Raw genomic sequence first — 25,191 nt, forward strand, 5'->3', positions numbered from 1 at the left:
AGAGGGCGTGAGAATATCTGTATTATTAGCACTTAGAATGAGAATGGATTTTAATGGATTTGGAAATTTTGGGATTACATTCGCTACTTAGCGAGGGCGAAACTGAACTTGGTACGAGGGTCTTATGAAAAGTGGGTGCAAAGTCAGAGGAATGGCATTACTGGTACGTATCGGGGTTATTTTTAGTTAGATACTAAGTTTCAGCCAAATCGTTATATTTCTTTGTGCTTGGCATTCGTTTGCATGGAGGAAGTGGAGTAATTCTTATTTTCCATCATGACAACGCACAAGCTTACGCCTCAGCAGTTGTGGGCGCAAAATGAATAGAAATAGTATTCCAGCTCACTTTACATCCACCCTTTTCTCTATAATTGGCTTCCTCGGATCTCTCGGACTACTATTTGTTCCCCAAATCGAATAAATGGCTGACTGGGAAATATTTTATTAAAACGAGGAGGTGATTGCAGAAACGAATGGCTGTATTTCAGACTTGGGCAACTCCTGTTATTCGAAAGGGTTCAACAAACTAGAAAAGCATTGGACGAAGTGCGCATGCTTAGAAGGAGTCTATGACGAAAATAAAAAAGGTTTTCTCTAAAGAATCGCACTGAATTTTCAAACGGTGCTCGTATATCCAGCATGCATTTTGGATATATCTGCCGTGCGTAATTGGCCTAAATTTAAGTACATAAATTGATGGCTAACTTAGTCGAATGGATTGGTACGTACCACCATTCGGAAGTGCACATATTCGAAGCCTCGAGCATGAAAGATCAAATTATAGAAAAAGTTTTCGGTTTCCTCTCGGCAGGTAACCTCTGAGTGTATTTCTGCCATGAAAAAAGTTTCACATAAAAATCATCTGGTGTTCGGACTCGGCTTAAAGCTGTAGGCACCTCCATTTGTAGAACAACATGAAGACGCCCGCCACCCATACGAGGAGGAGCTCTGCCAACACCCAAAAAAGGTATAACCGCCAATGGTCAATTAAGCAGTATTCTCTAAAAAATTTTATTGAATTTTGTATGCTGTTACAAACACAGAAATGGTGTCCAAGTTGTAACAAGTTGTCTGCTTCACAAATTTACGCTCGAATGGACTATTTTATCTTGACGTATTTTGCGTCACCCGCTCAAACTCGCCGAGCATGGCTTGTTCTTGGCTCACTGTTTGGCGAAAAAAGCTAGTTCAATATTATGGCACGTACCCCATAGCCCCGATCAAGTTCACTGCGTTTTTTTTCTTATACCACAAGATGAACTTCTAACATCTGGAACTCTGAAAGAATACCATCTGAGTTAAAAGAGGGGCTGATATCTTCCGAAGAAAGGCAACCTATCTGAGTGCAACAATTGTGCGAGGAATTACGTTGCTAAGCATGGTGAACAAAGTGATGTCACACGTAATTCACAAAAGGCTGTCCAACTCATTGAAGCACTGGTAAGTCGCACTTGCCTCTTTACTTCTGCTTCATCGACTTCGAGAAAGCGTTCGACACCCTCAACCCTGAAGGGAACTGGCAATCTCTTGAATGCGAAGGAGTGCCTGAGAAAATTCTCACCATCATAAAATAATTGTACTCGGTCGCTATATGCCGCGTGAAATACGAAAATGCTCTAAGTGATAGTATCGAAGTTCAAACCGGTGTTAGGCAAGGATGTGTATTATCTCCACTCTTGTTCAACCTAGTCCTGAACCTAGTAATGCGACTAGCGTGTGACGTCAGCAGGGTAATTTCCTGGGGCTTATGCGGCCGGCTTGAAGACCTAGACTATGCGGACGACACTTCTTTACTATCGCACAAATACTCAGCTGCATCAGCTAAACTACAACCGGTATGCCATGCAGTAGCACAAACAGGTCTAAGAATTAACATAGCAAAGACTATAGTAATGCGGGTTAACACCACCGAAACGCAAGCGCTTCAAATTGCCGACTCGCCGCTTGAAGATGTAGATGAATTTTGCTACCTTGGGAGCATAATTTCGAAAAAAGGACGGATCACCAACTGACATACGCAACCGAATATCTAAGGGGCGCGTTGCATTTGGCATGCTAGACAAGGTATGGAGATCAACCCACATCTCCAGGCACACACCACTGAAAATATTTGATGCCAACGTAAAGTCGGTAGTTCTGTATGGATGTGAATATGGAGCTTAACAACAAACATATCACGAAAGATAATGCAGATAATCTGGCCAGATATTATAAGCAACGAGGATCTTTGAGCGGCAGACGGGCAAGCACCAGTTCACATAGAAATTATGCCTCGCAAGTGGAAATGGATCGGGAACACATTGCGCACACCATGGGGTGACATCTCAAGGACAGCGCTAGACTGGAATCCGCAAAGAAGCCGTAGGCGCGGGAGACCACCCAACACATGGAGGGGACAAGTAGCAGCAGAGGCGGACAGAGCAGGCCGTTCCTGGAGTCGAATTAAACATCTAGCTCTAAGCAAACGAAATTATAACTTATTTATTGAGACCCTATGTTTCATCTAGGGACTATGGGAAAATATATATATACAAGATGAGCTTGCAGCGCAAGAGCAGTCATAGAAAGAGAACTCAGAGAAATAGAGTTCAAGAGAAAACATCAGAGCGCCGTAAAGGAGGCGTAGGAAACATTAGAGAATTAACAAGGGGGCTTAGTGCGTCCTAGTGAGTTAAAAACTAGTCTATAGCTGAATTTGCTTGTGTGTCATTGGTACATTACCGGAATTTAAGTGACTCATCATCATCAGCAGCAGGCAGCGTTACAGGGTGAGCTTTAGCTTCAGTCACAAATTTCTTTCACGCGTCACGATTTTTGGCTGATTTCCTCCAGTTGTTTACGTGCATCTTTTGCAGGCCAACGATATCTTGGTCTAGCCAGTGCACTTTTGGGTGGTGCGGATTATAAGTGGCCAAGTGTTTTTGCGAGTGGCCAGTGTTCATGCGTTCAATATGATCCAACCAACCTATTCTTTGTGATTTAATAACATGTTCTCCCTTACATAAGGATAACAGCTCGTCGTTGTACCGTATTCTTTAAGTGCCATCAGTTTTCTGAAGTAGTTCAAAGATCTTTCGGCGTATTTTACGTTCGCAATTTTTTAGGCATTGCTTATCTGCGCGGATAAGTGCCCATGATTCGTTTCCATTAATAGGAAAGAGGCGTATTATTGCTTGGCGAATGCCTCATCATCTTCTTCTTTTTCTTAATTGGCGCGATAACCGTTTACGCGATTTGACCGAGTTTAACAAAGCGCGCCAGCCGTTTCTTTCTCGTGCTAACCGGCGCCAGTTGGGCACACCAAGTGAAACCAAGTCCTGCCCCTCATCTACTTTACGCTTTTCAACTTACCTCTTCTGCAACTGCAGTGAATGTAACCTTTCTTCAATAAAACAGTGCAATCGTTTTGTTTAAGTTTTTGATTTTCTTTTTATTTTCATCATTCATTTTTATATACTGAAGTCAAAATTTGTTATCAATATCGTCAGCCTAATATTTGCGTTCATTCTTTTCACTTTAAATAACCATAAAACATAGACCGCAGAATGAGTTGGCATTGCAATTGCCATTTTATGTAGTTCATTGTTTGCTTTAATGATGTGTATAAGTAGGTTTTTTTTTTTATTATTTTAATTAATTTTTTTATATATTTATAATTTATTTTTATTTATTATTATTTTTTATTTATTATTACTTTCATTTATATATTACTAGTTCTTATTTGTTTAATAAATTATTATTATTTTTCATATTTTTAATTTTTTATATTTATTTTATTATTACTATTTTTCATTTGGTTAATAATTATTTTTTTATATTTTGGTAGATTAGAAAATTATATTTATTTTCATTTCTTGCGGTATTTGCATTTCTTAAATGCTTAAATTCATAGCTTCCTTTGCAATTTTAACGCTCTTTCTTTTGCTTTTCAAATAAGTATGCATTTTTTTATTTCAAAATATTATTTTTTAATGCATTTTCAATCAGTATTTGGTATTCATTTTTTTAACAGTAGGTGGTCATAAACTATTAATAAATAAAATAAAACGCTTTATCTAACTTATTTGGTAACAAAAAGTTGCTAAATATAATCAAATAAATGTTTGGGAAATAAAGTTGGTTGCTCAACATTGCTAAGAATGTTTAGTTAGCCATTGACTTCATTTGGTTCCTTGTGTTTTTTTTTTTTTTGATCTCAAGCAATTGCAAATTTATTGCGTTTATACATTTTGCTTGCACATTTTTTATTCTATATTATTAGATGCTGGTTTTTATATTTTTTTATATTCCATTTTACTTCATTGTTGCTATAATCCCAGCGTATTTGCCGTTATTCTATAGATACATACAATTGCAATGAGTGATTCCTATTTAATTGTTTCCTTGTTTGTTTGTGTATGTACAAAACTATGAGTGCTGTGGTATTTTGTTTTTCTTTATTTATTTATTTTTTAATTCTCCTATAATAGTTAGTAGCTATATTTGTATGTATATCAATTTCTGTTTGCAGGTTGCTTTCGAGTAGAAAAATTCCTTTCGTTTCATATATATTTTTTGTTTTTTATTTATTTTTTTTAACGCATAAATTTACATACAGATTGAATTGTAATTTTACTGGTATTCATTTTAAGTTATCGACGTTTGAGCGCAGCGCCTAAAAATCCACCCAATGTTGAGTGCACGCGAGAGCCACTACTACACGCGTGTGTGTGTGAGTGTGTAGTGTGCGTTTACGCATGCATGCCATTGAGATGCCTAACAACTTGGAGTATGAGTGTTGTTGTTTGTTGTTGTTTTTGTGTTAATTATTTTCTAAACGTTTGCATGTATATGTGTAAGTATGTAGTTATGTGTATGTACATATGTATGCAGTAAGTTGTAGTATAAATGGCGATTAGAGTGATTTAGAGAGACGGACACTATGGAAATTACTAATAACTATTTTTATATATATTTGTTGTTGTTTATTATTTTTGAGTCGCAGGATTTGGCAATATTTAATATTGTATTTTTACGTAAATTGTATGAACATTTTTTACAAAAGGAAAATAAACGAATATTCATATGTGCGTAATGCCTTATGAAAACGGACACAATGAATGCTTATAGCTTAACTTTTTCAATTATTTTTATTTTTATTTTATTTTATTTTTAATTTTTACTAAATGTACTGACTCAATTAGTGTTTACCCCCAAAAATACTTAATATCATTTGATTTACACTGATAACAACAACATTATACTTTTCATTATATACTATACCTTTTAATTACAAATGTATGTGTGTATGTTAGCCTTATATATTTTAAGTACATGTTTTTTTAAGTATGAAATTCGTTTACAATTTTTTTTATTTTTTTTTTAATAAATACACACCAACATGTTTTGTTAGATATCTATTTTGTAACTCGCTATGCCTAAAAAATAGCGCATAGTTGGACAAATTTTCAATGCATATTTTACAAAAAACAAAAAAAATTGAAACAAAAAGTTAAGTACTCTTTTTATGCATAGATATACATTTTAACATATTTTTTTAAAAACAAAAAACAAAAAAAATTGAAACAAAAAGTTAAGTACTCTTTTTATGCATAGATATACATTTTAACATATTTTTTTAATTTTTTTTTTTTTTCTTTGTCAAAAACAAATATATTTTAACTTACTTAAATAAGTCAGAGTTTATACAAAATTGAAATGCACTGTTTAGTTAAAATAAAAACAGAGTTTGGCGTACTTCGCACAGGCAAAGATCAGCGCCCATATATCTATTCCTCCTGCTTGGATCTTCTGCTTCATTACCAAAACTTTTTTTTCTGTCGTCTTCATTTGCTGACAACTCTTTTACGCGAAAAATTTAACAAAAACAACTTTTCCGCTTAGTTGGCTTTCAATTTTTTGCCTCATTCAAGGCACCGGATTTCTTATCTTTTTTGACGAGCGCATAAATCGAAGCCGCTTTATAGTTGATTGGTCCATAATGCTGACTCTCTAAATCGGCATAGATTAGCTCATCGTCGAATTCAGCAGCGCTCAAGGGCTGAAGAGAAGGTGTTGAGAAATTCATTTTTATCTTTTTGGGGTACTTGCCATATAAACGAAAGTTAAAAGCAGGTACGCATGCCGCTGCCATAATGCCGTAAACTTAAACAGCAAGCGTTTGCTTTGGTTAGCAAATATAGGCAAGTAAGGAAATTTGTAAACGGGTTAGTGAAGTCAGTAAGAAGAAAAATATTACAATAATTTACATAGGTGATCGATTTTAAGGTGGATCGAGTTTTCGTCGAATTATTTGAGTAGTTTATGCTCAGTTAGAAGGCGCAGCGACTATCATGGAATTTTATACTAAAACGCAGACGATAAAATTCAGTTTACTGAAGGGGACTCTTAAAATTCTAACAACATATTTTATGTGATAATGAATTTTTAAAATTCGGAAGCTAAAAATCCCGTGATTTTATAGTGTTCACCCGTGTCACTAAAAGCCAGCTTACATCTTCAGAAGCTTCTCATATTTTATGTTATTTTACTGATTACGCCAAGTCTTGTGTCTGTAGACTACGATTGTGAGAAGTTGTGAAAGTTTCGTAAGCTTGGAGTATGGAATGAATTTCTCAAATCAGGTAAAAGTATTTAAACTAAACTATTTTAAACTAACTATTTGCTCAAAAAGACACACAAAAAAGACAGGGTAGCAAAAGAGACAACCAAAAGTAATTTTACTCAATAGCAATGCGCTATTGTTTCTTACAAATTGCGCTAAAGAGTGATCTAGGCGCTTAGCGTGACAGCACTGATTCTTATAACCTCTGCACCAGATTAAGCACAGACTAATTGCGACTGGTTTTCATGCGTGTCGCTTCTGATAAAAATTAAAAAAAAGGCTCCTTTGGTAAAAACTTGATCCCCGTATTGCAATATTTGAGCTTCGTGTGACTTCTGGTTGTTTAATTAAAGTTCCTACTTTTTTTCCGAGTGGTGGCGCATGTTTTAGTATAGTTCTAGCGCACTCGTGGAGTAACCTATAGTTTGAAAGCAGCTAGTTTTTATGAGAATCATTTTGTGTATGCTAAGGGGTTCGCCATTGCCTGCCTCGAGCCGACGGCAATTAGAAATAATTTCGTTCTATCATTTCACGTTTATTGCCTACAGTGAGTTTCGAAGTCGGACCCACCGAATGTAAATCAGGTTTAACTACACTCGACTACGGCGGCTGTCAAGTATTTTTAATGAATAAATGAATAAAAAAGAAGACACAAAAAAAAGGCTGATTTATTTCTTTTGGATACTCGTAAGTAGATTTGAAATATGGGTTATAATTGTCTGAGCTTTTCGGAGTACGCTTCTGAGCTGGCTGCCTCCATAAATAAATATTTTTCTGCGATTGACAAGAGTCTATACAAGAACACACATTTTGCTTGGGAAGCTGCGTTTACGAGTATGAGTTTGTATGGACTAGTTTAAGACAACATTTTCAATTTCAATTAATGGTTTTGTCTTTTTTTTTAGAAAGGTTAAGCAAACAAATTATTTTTCTGTCGCAATTTGTAATTTTTTTTCTGTGAGTGCGTTAAGTTGCATTAAATTTCAAGCCTTTTTTAAACACAGTTGTAGCGCTTTTTTGATCAAAATATTTATGCATAACATAGAAAACTTATTAAAATACTAAACGGAAAAATGCCTGTATGAAGAGATAAAATGAGGGTTAAAATATATAAAATGACGAAAGATGAAAAGCGATAAATGTTAAATGACCGTACGAAATGAACAAAAAATATGATCAAGAATTTGATTTTTAATTTTTGGTTTTTGATTTGTTTTTATAAAAATATACTAATTTTATAGGTGCACATTTGCTTAGCGAAAAATTGGACACATAAAAGTTTACACAAAAATAAGTAATTTGTAGTCTACACAATTAGTAAACAAAAAACAAATTAGTACGCATACATGTGTAAACATAAGCTTGCGTATGTGTGCGTGTGACTGGATACTATGTATGCTTATGTAAGCTTATGTATGCACATTACCACATACGTAGGCTTATGCTAGAATATGTTTGCATATGTAAACATAAGAGAGCATATGTATGCATAGGTCCGCATATGTGTTTTTGTATATGCTTGTGTAAGATTATACCAGCATATGTTTGCATATGTTAACATAAGAGTGCATATGTATTTTTATGTACGCATATGTAAGCATATGTACGCATAAGTAAGCCTATGTGTGCACATGTCTCCAACATATGCACATGTCTTCATGTTTGCATATGTAAACATACACACATATGTACTTTCATGTACGCATATGTAAGACTATGTGCGCTTATGTAAAGACATGCCTTCATATGTAGGTATATGTCAGCATATGTATGTATATGTCAGCTTATGCCACCATATGCTTGCATATGTAAACATAAGCGTGCATATGTATGCGTATGTAAAATTTAATCGCAACACAGTGAGCTCACGACAGAAGAATAAATAAGAAGATATGCAGAAACGAGTTGCCAGAAGGTTTTTTAATGCAATGCAATGTAAATAACTTTTTAGGTATCTGTTAAATTCATATCGTGTATTTCAACTAATTTAGATGCTGCATTTTGTAAGCCAATAATAATAGTAAGCAATTCAGGTTTACCTTGTCAAAAACATTTCAACACTCAATTCACCTCAGTAACGTATTCAATTAATCACGAGTAAAGTAAGAAAACATTTACAAATATATATAATTATATATATATGTATATTACATATGTATGTCGTATATTGTTGGCAAATACAATATCAGTTGGGTTTTGAGTTGTGTGGTACGCAAATGTTTCGACTTAAGTGTTAGAAAATGTACGTATTACTGCCTTTATAGGGATCCTCAAAATCGGACACTTGCTACAATGAGACACGAAGATAAAATAAATATTCAGTATTTTCCAGATAACAATTGGCAAAGGATCTGAGTAGTTAATATGAAATTGGCGAGTATATGTATGCGTGAAATTGTTTTGAATAACGTTTGCTTTTGTTTTTATTTTTTTGTTGTTGTAAATTTGTTGTTAAAAAACACGAATTTAGTTGAAGGTGAGTAGAAGTGAGCACATTTGTGTTATCTGCGTATATCTGTTTAATATTTTTGCCATTTTACATCGCTGCGTTAAATGGAATGAAAATGATGTGAGAAAGTATGTATGGATGTATGAATATGTGCTTGTTCTTATGTATCATACTTTCAAAAGAACTTTTCATTGCCTACAATTGGATTGAAAGCATATTGCGCATTTCTCTTCTTCCTTTTTAATACTCTACTTAACTCAAAATAATGACCGCCTTTGCTTTCAAAGACCACTTTATTCGTTTTTTGTTTTAAGCTTAAGTTTGCAGTTGAGCGCTCGTACTATATACTCTGTTGATAAATGTCTCTGGAAACGGAACTCAAGCGGTCAACACATTTACGGGCTATAACGAGCAAAGATCTTACTAGGACAGCTTAGTAAGGTGAGGATAAATGTCTGCTCATGCAAGATCCCACCAGGACAAATAATCGAAATCGTTCAATGTGACAGGAATAGGAGAATACAATCAGAGCAGATTCAAGTATTTCATTAGCCTTTATAAGAACAAACTAATGATGCTCACGGGCATCCTTATAAGATAGTGCAGAATGTGAGTTAACTACTTCTGTCTATTCTGAGATTGCAGTGCCCCATCGAAAAAAAGAATTACATTTCTCGTGGTGGTACGACCAGAAGAAAGGCATATACGCTCAGCCTACCCTAGCAGCAGCTTAGCTTTATTGAAACTCAGTCTGCATCAGGTTTTGAGAAGAGTAGAGGGCACAATGAACTTATTGGTCAAAGTGCTTACTATTATTTATCTATAAATTTAGTGCCTTTCGAATGACTTGAAGTTTAGCAGCATGAAACAGTATGTTTCGCCATCGCATGCCATATCTTCTTCTTAATTGGCGCGATAACCGCTTACGCGATTTTGGCCGAGATTAACAAAGCGCGCCAGTCGTTTCTCTCTCGTGCTAACCGGCGCCAATTGGACACACCAAGTGAAGCCAAGTCCTTCTCCACCTGATCTTTCCAACGCAGAGGAGGCCTTCCTCTTCCTCTGCTACCACCAGCTGGTACCGCATCGAATACTTTCAAAGCCGGAGCGTTTGTATCCATTCGGACGACATGACCCAGCCAACGAAGCCGCTGGATCTTTATTCGCTGCGCTATGTCTATGTCGTCGTAAAGCTCATACAGCTCATCGTTCCATCGTCTACGATATTCGCCGTTGCCAACGTGCAAAGGTCCAAAAATCTTACGCAGAATCTTTCTCTCGAACACTCCAAGCGTCGCTTCATCGGATGTTGTCATCGTCCAAGCTTCTGCGCCATACGTTAGGACGGGCATGATGAGAGTCTTGTAGAGTGTTAGTTTTGTTCGTCGAGAGAGGACTTTACTGCTCAATTGCCTACTTAGTCCAAAGTAGCACTTGTTGGCAAGAGAGATTCTACGTTGGATTTCAAGGCTGACATTGTTATCGGTGTTAATGCTGGTTCCTAAATACACGAAGTCTTTTACAACCTCAAAATTATAACTGTCAACAGTGACGTGGGTGCCGATGCGCGAGTGCGCCGACTGTTTGTTTGAAGACAGGAGGTACTTCGTTTTGTCCTCGTTCACCACCAAACCCATTCGCTTTGCCTCTTTATCCAGTTTGGAGAAGGCAGAACTAACAGCGCGGTTGTTAAGGCCGATGATGTCAATATCATCGGCATACGCCAGCAATTGTACGCTCTTATAAAAAATTGTGCCTGAGCGATTAAGTTCTGCGGCTCGTACGATGCTCTCCAACATCAGGTTAAAGAAGTCACACGACAGCGAGTCACCCTGTCTGAAACCTCGTTTGGTATCAAACGGCTCGGAGAGGTCCTTCCCAATTCTGACGGCGCTGCTGGTGTTGAGCAACGTCATCTTACATAGCCGTATTAGTTTTGCGGGGATACCAAATTCAGACATCGCGGCATACAGGTAACTCCTTTCCGTACTGTCGAATGCAGCTTTGAAGTCGACGAAAAGATGGTGTGTGTCGATTCTCCTTTCATGGGTCTTTTCCAGGATTTGGCGTATTGAGAATATTTGGTCAATGGTGGACTTTCCAGGTCTGAAGCCACACTGATAAGGTCCAATCAGTTGGTTGACGGTGGGCTTCAGCCTTTCACACAATACGCTCGCTAGAACCTTATAGGCGATATTTAGAAGACTAATCCCGCGGTAATTGGCACAAATTGCAGGATCGCCCTTCTTATGGATTGGGCAGAGCACACTTAAATTCCAATCGGCAGGCATGCTTTCATCCGACCATATTTTGCATAGGAGCTGATGCATGCACCTTACCAGCTCCTCGCCGCCATGTTTGAATAGCTCAGCCGGCAGTCCGTCGGCGCCCGCGGCTTTGTTGTTTTTTAGCCGTGATATTGCTATTCTCACCTCGTCATGGTCGGGTAACGGAACGACAATTCCGTCGTCAACGATTGGGGTATCGGGATCTTCACATTCTCTATGACATGCGCAGCTGTCACCGTTTAACAGGTTCGAGAAGTGTTCCCTCCATAATTTAAGATTGCTCTGTACGTCAGTCACCAGATCGCCGTCTTTGTTCTTACAGGAAAACGCCCTGGTCTTGAAACCTTCTGTAAGCCGCCGAACTTTCTGGTAAAATTTTCGGGCGTTGTTCCTGTTGGCCAGCATCTCAAGCTCCTCGCACTCACGTATTTCGGCCTCTCATTTCTTCTGTCGGATAATACGTCTCTCTTCCTTTTTCAGCTCTCTGTAGCGATCCCACATGGCTCGCGTTGCGCCCGATCGCAGCGTGGCTCTATAGGCGGCATCCTTTCTTTCTGCGGCAGCATGACATTCCTCGTCGTACCAATTGTTTTTTCGGGCTCGCCGGAATCCGATTTCTTCTTCGGCGGCGGTACGTAGTGAACGAGAAATGTTGCTCCATTGCTCGCGCATGCCGGTTTGTTGGGCAGTGCTCTCCGAGAGCAGGAGTGAGAGTCGAGTGGCGAATCTTCTGGCTGTCTGTTGTGATTGCAGCTTTTCGATGTCGAACATTCTTTGCGTAGGTAGATGTACGTTTTTTGCTGCACAGAGGCGGGTGCGCAGCTTGGCTGCAACAAGGTAATGATCCGAGTCGATGTTGGGCCCTCGGATCGTACGTACATCTAATACACTAGAAGCGTGTCTTCCATCTATCACAACATGATCGATCTGGTTTCGCGTTTTTCGATCAGGAGACAGCCAGGTAGCTTGGTGTATCTTTTTATGCTGGAATCTGGTGCTGCAGACTACCATGTTTCGGGCCCCGGCGAAGTCGATCAGCCTCTGTCCGTTACCGGATGTTTCGTTGTGCAGGCTGAATTTTCCGACTGTGGGACCAAAAATTCCCTCCTTGCCCACCCTGGCGTTGAAGTCGCCAAGCACGATTTTTATGTCGTGGCGGGGGCAGCGCTCATAGGAACGTTCCAAGCGCTCATAGAAGGAATCTTTGGTCGCATCGTCCTTCTCTTCCGTCGGGGCGTGAGCGCAAATTAGCGAGATGTTAAAAAATCGCGCTTTGATGCGGATTATTGCGAGACGCTCGTCCACCGGAGTGAACGACAGTACTTGGCGACGAAGTCTCTCTCCCACAACAAATCCGACACCGAATTTGCGCTCCTTTACATGGCAGCTGTAGTAGACGTCGCAAGGTCCTATGGTTTTCTTACCTTGCCCCGTCCATCGCATCTCTTGGATGGCAGTGATGTCAGCCTTTACTCTCACGAGGACATCAACCAGCCGGGCAGAGGCACCTTCCCCATTAAGGGACCGGACATTCCAGGTGCATGCCCTCAAATCATATTCCTTATTTCGTTTGCAGGGGTCGTCATCAGTAAAGGCAGTTCTCATCCGAGGCTTTGTAATTCTTTTCATTGGGGGGGATTTTTAAGTGGCGGGTCCCAAACCCAGCGCACAACCAGCTATCCTGGAATGCTTCGCCTTCTCACGTTAGCTCACTCCCGAACGGGTGTTCGGGAGCTACCCAGAGGATACGTGGGCTAATCCCGGCCGTTGTGAGCTGCTTGAACCATATGTAGAAGAATCGTCCTGGCCACTCCCAAGTGAATGGCGATCAGTAACTTTCCCCACTTGCGTGGACTTCTACACATGCCATATCGTAGAGGTGGAAAAAGCGCTAAAATACTGGTAAGTAAAAGTAAAACCTGTCTTGTACTAAGTAAAAATAAAACTTCGCTTGTATTAAAAATCAGTGCCGCTTCACAGAGAAATTTTAAGTAAAATTTAAGTAGGCTGGTTGAAGAAAGTGGGAATTTGCCTAAAAAAATTCACATTTACTTAAATCTTTCAATGCAAACTTTTTTTTACTGTACACTTGAAATTTTTTCACTTTCAATTATTGTATATTCTACATATTTATTCCACGAGTGCCTGGATAAAACTGCAACTGGATTTGTGGCCAGCGTGGGCATTAGGGAAAGTTACTTGTGCGCAAATTTAGGGAAAGGTATTTGGCACGGGATTTATGAAAAGTTTAGCAAATTTAGCCAATGGTGATATAAAATTTGCTCCAAACAATAGGGAAACTCACAATTAAGTGCAAATGCTCTAGTTCGTGGCAGTTGCAAATTACCATAGAGGGGAGTTTTTGAAATTGCAAGTGCACTAAGATTTTCACTAAGAAGTACGAGATAAACACGCTTTCAAGTGAATTATGACCGTAGATAATTAACGTGAAATAATTTTAAAGTAGCGGCAGGCTAATCACCTACCCTGTCAGAAAAAAGTGATTAACGAAACCAACGCAAGACTGAGTTTTGTCGATGCCCTATGCTCCATTTGAAGTAATTGCTTTGCCTCTTTTGGGCATTCTCAAAAAAAATAAAAAAAAAATATATACATATATAATATTTAAAAATATAACAATTTTCTTATAGCGAAAAAAGAAATTAAGTAAATGTTTTAAATTTTGTTTATTTTGTTAAACGGTTTTAAATTTTAAAATTGGTAAATTCAAAATAAATATTTTTTTTTAAATAATACGATTTTTCATAACATAAATGACTAAGTCTCATTTGGTGTAAGCTTTAAATAAATTTTTAACTAATTTTGGGTCATAAACTGAATTTTGTTTTCAATAAAAAAAAATTAATGGAAATCTATGTATGTATGTAAATATTAAGCATGCATTTGCACTTGCTTAGGGGGTTTAATTAAAAACAAAATTTTACTGGCCCTAATACCTTAAAACTAACGAACTCAAATATGAAGGGTGCTAAAGATGTATAAATACTTTTGTTTTGAGTGGTGTTGCATTTCCTCCGTTGGACCTGTATCGAAAACTGTAAATGCGTTTTTGATTTAAACTTAATTTTTCAGGCCGGCGGAACTTACATATAACTCAAGCAAAACTTAAGGCATTGACTTGACATTTTAACTGAGTACGAGTATACCAAATCTTACTCAGCATGGAAGTATGGAAATTACTATATCGAGGAATTTAGTTTATGCAAAAAAAAAAATCCTCCGATCATTTTAAAAACTTTTTAAAAATGAAAAAAGTGGCTTAATTTTGCATAAATCGACAAATGAAAAGTTTATACATATTTCGTGATGGTTTAATGTATGTTTAATAGAAAATTTTCTGCTCAGCATAAAACTAAAAAACAAAAATTGCTGGTGCAGTTGGACTGGCCGCACCCACTAAAAAAGTTAAAATGTTATCGAAATTCTGTTAGTATTGGTATTTCTCAATCAATAAAAAATTAATTTTTAATCGCTTTGCTTGGGTCTTTTCTTATTCTTTTAGAGAAAGCGCGGTCCCCCCTGTGAGTTAAATGGTTAATAGTCTTCTAGCCTTCTACTAAGCCGCATACATAGTTTTCTGTTTTTTATTTATTATCGTTCGTCCATTTCAATTTATAGAAAATATTAATGATGCATGTAAATTTTCATATCGACTTAAGCTGCTGTGTCATACAACCACGGATATGTAAAGGGTGAATACATTTTGTGGTGTGCATCGTTAAAGAGGAACCTGTAGGAACTTTTAACTCGAGCTCAACGAACGAATGACCCAAGAAAGTTCCTAACTTAAACGTCAAAAACACACAAGGACAGTCGCAAGCAAAAAGTCATCACATAAATGCACGAAGATTTTCGAAGATTTCGTTAAAGAGAAATATGCAAAAAACCCAGGGTGAAAAGTCATTGTTTAAATTGGCTCTAGCTTTGTGTCGCCTGCGAAAGGCCGATAGTTTTTAGGAGAAGCTTTCAGAGGTAGAAACACTTTCAGAGGTTTGCCATAAACTTACTCGAGTACGGCGGCTTTTGCAAGAATTTAACGCAACTCATGGCATTTACAGTAAGAACCTTTTTCAGAATTATCATTCATTTCATTTTGCCGCTGGAAAAAGAGTGTCAGAACAGGTTTGAATTTCTTGAAATTATTAATTAATTAAAAAAAAAATATTTCAATAAATTTATTTCACTATCTTAGTTGTTTGCCCCTACGATGACCTAACTGCTTAAATTGTTAATAAATAAGAAAGGTGTAGATTAAATTAATATTTGATTAATAATTTAATAAATAAAATAATTATAATAAAATATAGCATAAAGCATATATGAACTAAGCCGTTGGTTTAAAAAGCAAAAAAAAAAAACAATTAATAAAAAAAAATTATAAAAAAGTTTATAAACAATTTTTTTTCCTCCATCTAGAAATTATGTATTGTATATATGCGCCTAAATATAAATATTGCAACGCATAAAATCATTTTTTCTATTTACACGCACATGACCTGCCATTATGCATGTTTGCGATGGTTAAACAAAAAACAAATTATAAAAAAAAATTTATAAAAAAAAACTTACAAAAAAAAATGTTTCTTGATAAATTATAATAAAAAATAACATAAATCATCTAAGCTGTTGGTTAAACAAAAAAAAAATATAAAAAAATTGTATACCGAAAAATTTTTTTTTACGTCCGTGTAGATATTAATATACATATGTACCTATGCGCCTAAATATAAATATTGCAATATATAAAATCATATTTTTTCTACTTACACGCACATAATAGCAGGTATGCATGTTTGTGCATACATTCGCACATATGAACGCATAGTTAGACGTACTTACAGCATAATGAAATTAATTAAATGTATGCTACATAAAATGGATTACCATTCATATCATATTTCACACAATATATGCTATGTACTCTTATGTATGTATGACTATGTGTGTATGTATATAAATTTGGTTTGCATTTAATATTAAAATTCTATACATTCAAAAATCCAATATCTAAACAAATTATTTGGTTTTCTGTTATTTTTTTTTGTTTTTCATCTCTTTTTTCTCTTGTTTTTTAATTGAAAAATACCAACAAACTTAACACGTTGACAGTCATTTACCTACAAGTATATAAGTATACATGCCATTTATACCTTTATGCACTTATTTGTATGGAATTTATAAATACCTACAGCTAATTTCACGTACTTACTTACTGAACTTATATTCTGAGCGCTTGTTTGCGCCGTCATGGCAAGGCGCGGCTGACTTAAATTAGTTGGAATTATTTATTAGTAGGGTGGTTGTTTTTTTTTGTTTTGTTTTTTAGGTCTTTTATTTATTTACACTTGATTCAGGCCATTCTGCTTATTGCTGGGGCTGTGAATTTTTTGTTGTTATTGTTGCTGCTGCACACTCAAAAGGAAATAATGCTTACATGCGAGTATAAATTTGAGGCTACAATCAGTGGACGCTGTGCAGTTGAAATTTCATTTGAATTTTGTGTCGGCAATTTTAGGAAAAATGATTGGCAATAAAAGTGCCGCTAAACCAAAGGCGGCTTCAGCGGTACATCCACAAGCACATGCGAGTGACGCCACTTCTGGTGGCATCTAAATATGCACTTCGCGATAGCTTTGCCGCAGCATGTACTTCACATTACCGCCATTACGACCAGCTGAGAGCACCACACGCGGCGACTCTGCTTCCGCGGTCGTTCGCTGCTCACCAACACTGGCGTCAATGTTTGGGTTCGCATTTTGCGAGCTTTGCACTGCCGGAATTTCCAGCTCATCGTCGTCTTCGTCGTAGTCCTCGCAAAAGGAGTAGCCCTGGTCTTCGTCATCTTCATTATCATCGCCACCATCATCATTCTCGTTCTCAATCGTGGCCTTTGTTTCGGTTTCTTTTACTTTTGTTGCACTCTCGCTCTCCTCTGCGGCATAGTCTTTCGACGGACTGCCTGTGGTTGGTTGATTTTCGTCGATTAACTGTTGTGCCCACTGGTCTGGTAATGCAAGTTGTTTGTGTAAGTTATGCCGAGTGCCTGGTTTAGTGGCATAAATTAGCTCGGGATGATGTTTGGTGAGCGCCTCCAAGGCCTCCAGTGAGGCTGCGGGATTAAGGCTCACATGTGGTAATTGCGCACTTCTGGTAATTTGTTTGATTTCTTCCGCAAGTTCTTCGCTCATTTCAGATTTTTCTTCTTCCTCTGCCTCTGCCTCCGCTTGCGCTGCTGTGCGGTTTTGGGTCTTTTTCTCAGTCATTTTGGTTGGTATTTTTGCGGTTACAGACCGCCCCTCTACTTTTGCTGCGCCAACGTCCACTGGAGAGGAAATTGGTTTGAAAGTGCGCTGCTCATGCCATGAAAGCGGCCGAAAAACGAGCGGTCCTCCTTCGATGGCGTAGCGTTTGACTGGGAGCGCTGCACCTGACTCGGCTTGCGCGGAGCGTACTTGGCGGAGTGGCTCGTGCACTAAAATATCTGCTTGGAAACTGTATGGTTGTTGTTGTTGCTTGTGTTGCATTTGCATGCGTAATTGCTGTAATTTACAGTGACGCAAAGTGCCAGCTACGGTTTGCGATGGCTGAAAGTGGAAGCTGTGATATTTGCGGAGTGGCAGCTTGACTGGTCTGCGCGCCAGATAATCACCATTAGAAGTCAGTTGTGCTGTTGTTGCACTTTCATCAACTGCCACATGTGGCAACATTAAATTGGTGGTAGCTTCAACGCCACCTGCAACATTATCGTCCATATGCTCTGCTGTGGTAGAAATTTTCTTGGTGGCTGCAGCAACAATATCCGCTTCGACGGCATCACCACCTAACGGTACTAATCTGAGCTGCTGCATTGCCATGTCCTTGTTGTTGTGGTCGACATCAACATTCGCGTCGTTGTTATTGCTGCCGCACGTTTTTCGCGAGATTAGCAGCGATTGTTGATAGTGCTGATGCTGTTGCTGATGTCCGCGACTATTGTTGTTGTTATGCTGTTGTTGTGATTTAACTTGCTGTTGGTATGCTGCTGTTGCCTTGGGCGCGCTACTCGTACATTGGGCGCGATAATCGTCGGCGTGTGTTTGGTCACTGGTAACACCGTTGTTGTTGGTGGTGTTGTTGTAGCGACCGATGCCATAGGTGATGTACCGGATATGTGCGTAGGGGTCGCTGATAGTTTTTCGTCGTAGTTTCTTGCTATTGGCATGGGCATTGAGGCTGCGGCTGGAGGTGGCGGCGGCGTTGGCAGCGCAGGTGACCGCTGTTGTGACGCATTCACTTGCTAGAAATGGATTAGTGATGCCAATTGCAAAATGCTATTAGTTAATTAGTTTACGGGGTTATTGTTGTTGTAAGCAGGATCATTATCGCCAGGTTAATTGTTGCATGCGACATGCACGTGTACGTGTGTTTTAGAGGCGAATGAGGGAATTTAATAACCATGAAAGAGGTGACGTTGGGAGTTTGCGCAAGCAAATTAATGAAATATGAAATGAAAAACATAAAATAAATCAATTAAATAAACGCTACATGAAAAAATTAATAAAATTATAAAATTATATAGCATAAATATTCCCAACTAAGCAGTTACACTTGTCCTCACACAATTAAGTCCTTCACCTTTCCATAATATCTGCAATATTTTTGATGCAACATTTTTTTCGTTAATTTTTTATAAAAACACAAATCATAGTATAACAAAAATATTATAAGTCAAAGTTCTAAATTTGATACAAAAGTCACAAAAATTTAATCGGTTTCGAAAAATGTACCTCCAAATTTTTAATCACAATTTAGAGAAAATGTCTAGGTACGCAGTTTTTAGCCCATTCAATTTTAGTCTTATAATGTTAAAATCACAAGTTAATTACAATATGTTAATAATTTGTTCGAACAAAATTTTGCATGAAAAATATTGTGAGCATTCTAAAAAGATGAAGTGACTTAATTATATGAGTGCTGCTTATGAGCTGGAGGAGCCATCGACCCATATTTATACAAAGACGAGGCTGGTGCCAATGTAAGAGTGAATAGCGAAAGCTATCGCGCCATTATAAACAACTTTTTGATGCCGGAAATTGAAGCCCATGCTCTCCACAATATTTGGTCTGTGATTCCAACAAGACGGTCATTGCGGGTATTTGTCATACCGCCCGTGAAACAGCGGATTCACTGTGTATTCGTTTCGGGGAGCAATTTATTTCTCGTCTCGTATGATATCTCACCTTTGGACTTTAATTTTTGGGGTTATGTAAAATCTAAATGCTTTGTGGATGCACGAGCTTCGATTGAGGCTTTGGAAGTTGACATTTCTAAAATTATTCACTAGATACCGACCGAAGTCCTCCAGCGAGTCATTGAAAATTGGTGTTTACAGATGGCCGAATTACGGCACCGTTACGGGATTATCTTTCAAAACGAATGCCATGAATGGTTCTACACAAAAATAATAAAGACTGCCAAATCAATTTGAATTTTTATTGTTTTATTTGAATTTAAAATCGAATACTTCTAAATTTACCAACCTTAACATGAACTGGGATGCATCCACAAGAAATTATTTTTAAAAATTGAAAAGCCTAACCAGGTTCTGTTTAAGTGAAGCTGAGTGCATTGAGAATAGTTATTTTACTGCAGCAAAAAAAACTTCGTTTGAAGTCAATGAAAAAAGAAACTCAGATATGAGTTTAATGACCCGGTAAACTTTAATGTATACATATTAAATATTATATATATTATATCCAATTACGTGGAACGTATACGTCCCACTATCCATGAAATGACTATTTTATATGCTTTACACGTCTTACTATTACTATCTATCCAGTCTTCACCTCATTTTTTTATTACCACTCCGTGCTTGTTTGGCCAAATCGCTAACGAAAAACCATAATAACTGAATAAATATTCTTATTAAAATATGAAATTTGTTACTATTGTGTGTGTATTTATAGGGCAGTAAAAGCTTAAGCATTAGTACAAATTTAGCTACAAACCTCAATTCCTGTCACGGATCCCGCTGACGCTAGTGCCGATTGCTGTTTTTTGCATCGCCGTGTTCCACTCGCACTCACCGTGCTGGCAACGCTCAGCGATGAGGCAGAATGTCGGTGGTGGCCCAGCTGATACTGTTCGTACTCCTCGGGTGTCGTGATTTCTGCAGGTTTCTGATGCAAACCGCAACGAGAGGCCGTCATGCCCATACCCGTCTTCATGAGCGGATTCACGCCAATTAGTGTGCCGGTCCCACTACTGTATAGCGAGTTGCAGGAGGATAACGATGTGGGATCGGTCGAGCCGGGACCGCCATGACCGTCATTTTGTGAAGACGAAGCAGATTCATACGACGAATTGACCAAAGTGGAGCTCGGCGAACAGGAGCGTTCATATTGCGCTGTGGGCTGACCATCAACATTCATATAAACAGGCAACGATGTGCCGTTGGCCGCAACATTTGCCATGTTGCTCTTACTGCCGCTGGGCGGACGCGTGGACTTTTTGTAATTAATGACGTTGATGTGACCTGTGCTACTTGTGCCCCCCCCGCCGGACATGCTGTGTTTTGATAGCTTTGAGCTCTTGGGCGTTTTGGGTGGCGGCGTGCCGTTTAGTAGGGACGTTGTGCGCGTGCTGCCCGGCGGTGGTGGCACAGGCGTAACACATTCATATGAGCTATTCGAAATTCCCGAATCGCTGCGGTAGATGCTCAATCGCTCTGGCTCAATCAAATTGAAATCATCCTTCTGCTGGTGTTGGCGATGGTGATGTTTTTTCTTGTGGCCCGTTTGTCCAGCTTGCGTGCTAGTGCCGTTCGCGCCGCTGCCACTAGCTGTGGGCTGCGGATGTAGCAATATGGTGGCCGTGCCACTCATACCACCAGCAGCTGGCGATGGATGCGCCTCTACGGCACACTCGTGCACCTGTACAGCGGCTGCGCTATCGGCGGCCAAATTCTCATACGCAGGCGGATCGTAGAAGCGCATCAATGCCGATGATTTAATGTGATGTGCGGAATGTTGGGCGCCTGGGCCAGCGGAGTCAATATCGCCAATGCTACCACCAGCAAAAGAATGATGTCGCTTACACTTGTTGCTATTGCTGCCGGGGAATATCATCGACGCATTTAGCATTCCACTCGCCGGCGGCTTATGCGCTGAATGAGGCGCTTTGTTCTTACCACCAACGGCGTTAAATTTTAGCGAATAGAACTTCTTTTCCTCCATTTTGCCATCCAATATCGACTTGCGTTTACCGCTGCGTTGCATTGAGCCAGTGCCGCCGACGTCCAATATATGCGGTTGATAGGCATTATCGGCTGGGCTGCTGTTAGTGTCATATTTTTTAAAATTACTTATGGCCAAAAAAGGGTTCGTGCTGGCTGATGCAGTGGGCGGTGGGCAAGCACGTGTACCGGTGGCGTCTGCACCAACCACATCAAAACCGGAAGTATTCGTTGTGTTGCGCTCCACCACTGCGTACGTAGGGTAGTCATGTTCAATGGCATTCAACAGCTGAGCATTGGAAGTGTTATTCGAGACTGAGTTTTGTTGCTTCTGTTGCTGCTGTTGATGATAATATTCGGTGTAACTTTTCGGAAAGCAATTATTCAGATTGTATGTAATTTGATGGGGTGCAGTGCCAACGATGCCGCCGTTCATATAACCGTTGCCACCAGAAGCGGTGTTGCCTGTGCCAACGATGCCGCCGCCGATACTCTCGCCGCCATCCGCCGCTACTGAAATCAACATATGCTGTTGGTGATGCTGCAGCATCGCTTTGTTGTGGGAATTCATTGTGTGCGATTGCTGGTGCTGTTGATTCGCTCGTCCCCCGCCCCCAACATATTGCATGGTGTTGTACTGATGCTGTTGCTGTTGATGTTGATGTTGTTGTTGGTGTTGATGATACTGAAATTGTGGGTCGTACTGCTCCTGTTCGTATTGTTGCTGCTGGTGCTGTTGCTGGCCAATATTTCCATTGAGTCTCTTGGGTCGTGGAGCGACGCGCACCACATTGGTGTTGTTATTAAAATTTGTAAGAGTCGTAGAGAACTGCGAGCGCGCGATCCAATAGACGCACGGTTCAGAGCACGAAGTACGAAGGGCGGTTAGTGGTAGATGGTTTAGTTGGTTGGTTACATAATTTTAGTTGTTTGCGTTATGCATTTCATTCGGGGAAGCGATGCGTGTTTGCATGCGGGAGAGCGAAAAAATAGCAAAATTGCTTTGGATTAGTATGACATGAATTTTTAGTTGCTGTATTTTTTTTGTTGTTCTTCGCAATTTTTTGTTAGCATATAAATTGAAAATTAGTTGGAAAGCTAATATTTTTGAAAAACAACGCAACTTGTGACAAATTTTCAAAACAACGTAAATATTGGTGTGTCTGTGTAAGTAAAATGTTAGAAGACCCAAATGATACACAACATCTAGACGTTAACTACATGAGTGTTTGATTAAAAACGGGAAACGTAAGCAATTGAATAGGGAAAATAAGCACACATTTTTTTTCTTAATTATATAATCACATTATATACTTACAAATGATATATAAACAAAATCGAATGAAATAATAAATATTGCAAAAAGCAAATCAGTAATCTTAGAGTTGGGTTAGGTGCGAAATTATAGTGCATTATTCCCTATTCAAAATTCGTATTCATAATTCTGGTTGTTAAAATTCTGTAATGTAAAATTCTACCTGATAAAATTCTGTATTCATAAATCTGGCTGTTGAAATACTGTAATATAAAACTTTAGTGTAAAATTCTTTATCCATAATTCTGACTGTTAAAATTCTGTACTGTAAAACGCTGAGAATCATGTGAATGATCAAAAGAAGTGCGCAACATTATTAATAAAACTAGTCATAATTTCAGAAACGATTCAATTGAATATTTTCACATCGATATGTTATTGGGGAATTCCGAGTAGTTTTCCTTTTTTTCTGAGTTTTTAATAAATACTAATTTTTTCATTGGAAATATAAAATAATTTTTTTTTCTTTACAGTACTTCAAAAAATTTGGAATTGTGACCGAAATAAATTGGCATACAATATTTTAAATCCCAGAGTATTAATTCTACATTAGTTTACCTTTTCAGAATTTTGAAAATAGAGACTTGTGACCCAAAGAAATTAGGCTGTTTAGAATTTGTTTCACGTTTTCATCCAGAATTTTTATCTAAACGAATATTGTAAAATACTATATAGGAACGTTCCTCTTACTACTTTATGATTACCTGTAATTTTTATTATAATACTTATGAAATCTAAGAATCAGGAAGTGTAAAAAGTGCAAAAACTTTCGAAAATCAATAGATCAGTAAATATTCTATTCCGATAGTCTAAACGTAAAAGAATATCAAAAATACCCCGATCAGCATGAGTCCCCAGTATTTTTTGTAATCTAAAAAAACTGCAGGATTGAGTGAGAAACTTTTAGAGATCAAGAGTTTATAACAAATTTTGAGCTATTTTTGAAATATTGAACTTTTTATCAAGAATTTTTTTTACACATTAATATGTTTCAAGCCGCTCGTTTTCTTTCAATAAAATTGAATTATGATAATTGCAAATAAAGATTTTTCGGATTATTATATATTTTTGTTTAGATTTCAAAATTTTCATTAAAAAAAAGGTTAAGAAATTTTTAAATACATTTTTTAGTTACTTTGGGCTGTTTCTTGAATTTTTCCTAAACTTTGACAATATTCCTAGAAATTTAACATTTCTAAAGAAAATGTATCAGTATGTATACTTTATTGCTTCTTAAAAAATTGGTGTAAAAAGATGGCTTCTATTTAGAGCTTTAATATTTCTTTATATATTTCATTTTATATTTAGGAAAGCGAGCTATAAGGTTAACATAGACAATTTTCAAATTTTTTTTAAATACTTGGGCTCCTACAATTCCTTCACCCAACCCTATAATTTTGACAAACTACAGAAAAACCTGAATATTCCAAACATGTCGTGATATTTGACATGTAATCTAACCGCTAAATGTTTAAAATAACATATCGAATATTTGCTGTCACAGTCAAAAACAAAATCCTTTTTTTAAATAAAATAAAATAAAAAAATAAATAATTGGCGCGTTAGGTGTTTGGCCGAGCTCCCCGCCCTATTTGTGGTGTACGTTTTGGTGTTGTTCCTCAAATGGAGGAACCTACAATTATAAATCTTCTCCGAAGGGCGATTATTTTAGATAAACATGTAAAAATCACCATCAGCACGGCTTTTATGCTGTGTAAAAAAATCATGCCGATAGCTATTATCATGAAAAATCGTCTTTACTTTGGTGATTGATATTTGACCATATTTGACTACAAATAAATTTTTATTTTAAATAAACAATTCTTTTGCAGCTAGGTTAGGTTAGAAAAACTTGGTTGAACAACAATGATATCTCGTAAACTAGAATTGGTTACTGGTGTAGCTATGAAAGAGTGCATGGGGTTGTGGTCTTCTAATCCTCCTTATTATATTTACGCTATTTCGCAAGCTCTAGTAGATTTACTTAACATCTGATTTTCGATTTACCCGTATGAAAATGCATACCAAAAATCTATCTAGCAATTCTTATTTTTAAAAAACTAAAACGTGGAATTGGGATGAAAAAATTGTGAAGTTGCTCCAGTTTTTCTATAAAATTCTAAAAGTGGATTTATATAAGTTTTGTTAGTTGATGAGCTCTACTTTAAGATAAAACTAATGAGCAGTCAAAAAAAAAAAAAAAAAAACAAGAGAAATAGTCGAAACTGGTCAAAATGTTTATGCGCTATCGTTTTGTCGCGGGGCGTCTGCAAAGGATCGAGATTCTCTAACTTCTGT

The 25,191-nt window shown here is 37.8% G+C and overlaps 1 protein-coding gene across 1 annotated transcript in view; it reads right to left on the reverse strand.

The window, feature by feature from the left end:
* Window positions 1–4,167: 4,167 nt before the first annotated feature.
* Window positions 4,168–25,191, reverse strand: part of LOC128861996 (uncharacterized) — a 147,590-nt gene continuing 126,566 nt past the window's right edge. The window contains 5 exon segments of the mRNA XM_054100368.1: window positions 4,168–6,144; window positions 8,858–8,891; window positions 16,984–18,284; window positions 18,287–18,638; window positions 20,353–22,407. Of these exon segments, the coding sequence (XP_053956343.1) occupies window positions 5,891–6,144; window positions 8,858–8,891; window positions 16,984–18,284; window positions 18,287–18,638; window positions 20,353–22,407 (3,996 nt within the window). The 3' untranslated portion in view covers window positions 4,168–5,890.

This window comes from Anastrepha ludens, chromosome 4, assembly GCF_028408465.1.
Source record: "Anastrepha ludens isolate Willacy chromosome 4, idAnaLude1.1, whole genome shotgun sequence".
NCBI classification, from domain to species: Eukaryota; Metazoa; Arthropoda; class Insecta; order Diptera; family Tephritidae; genus Anastrepha; species Anastrepha ludens.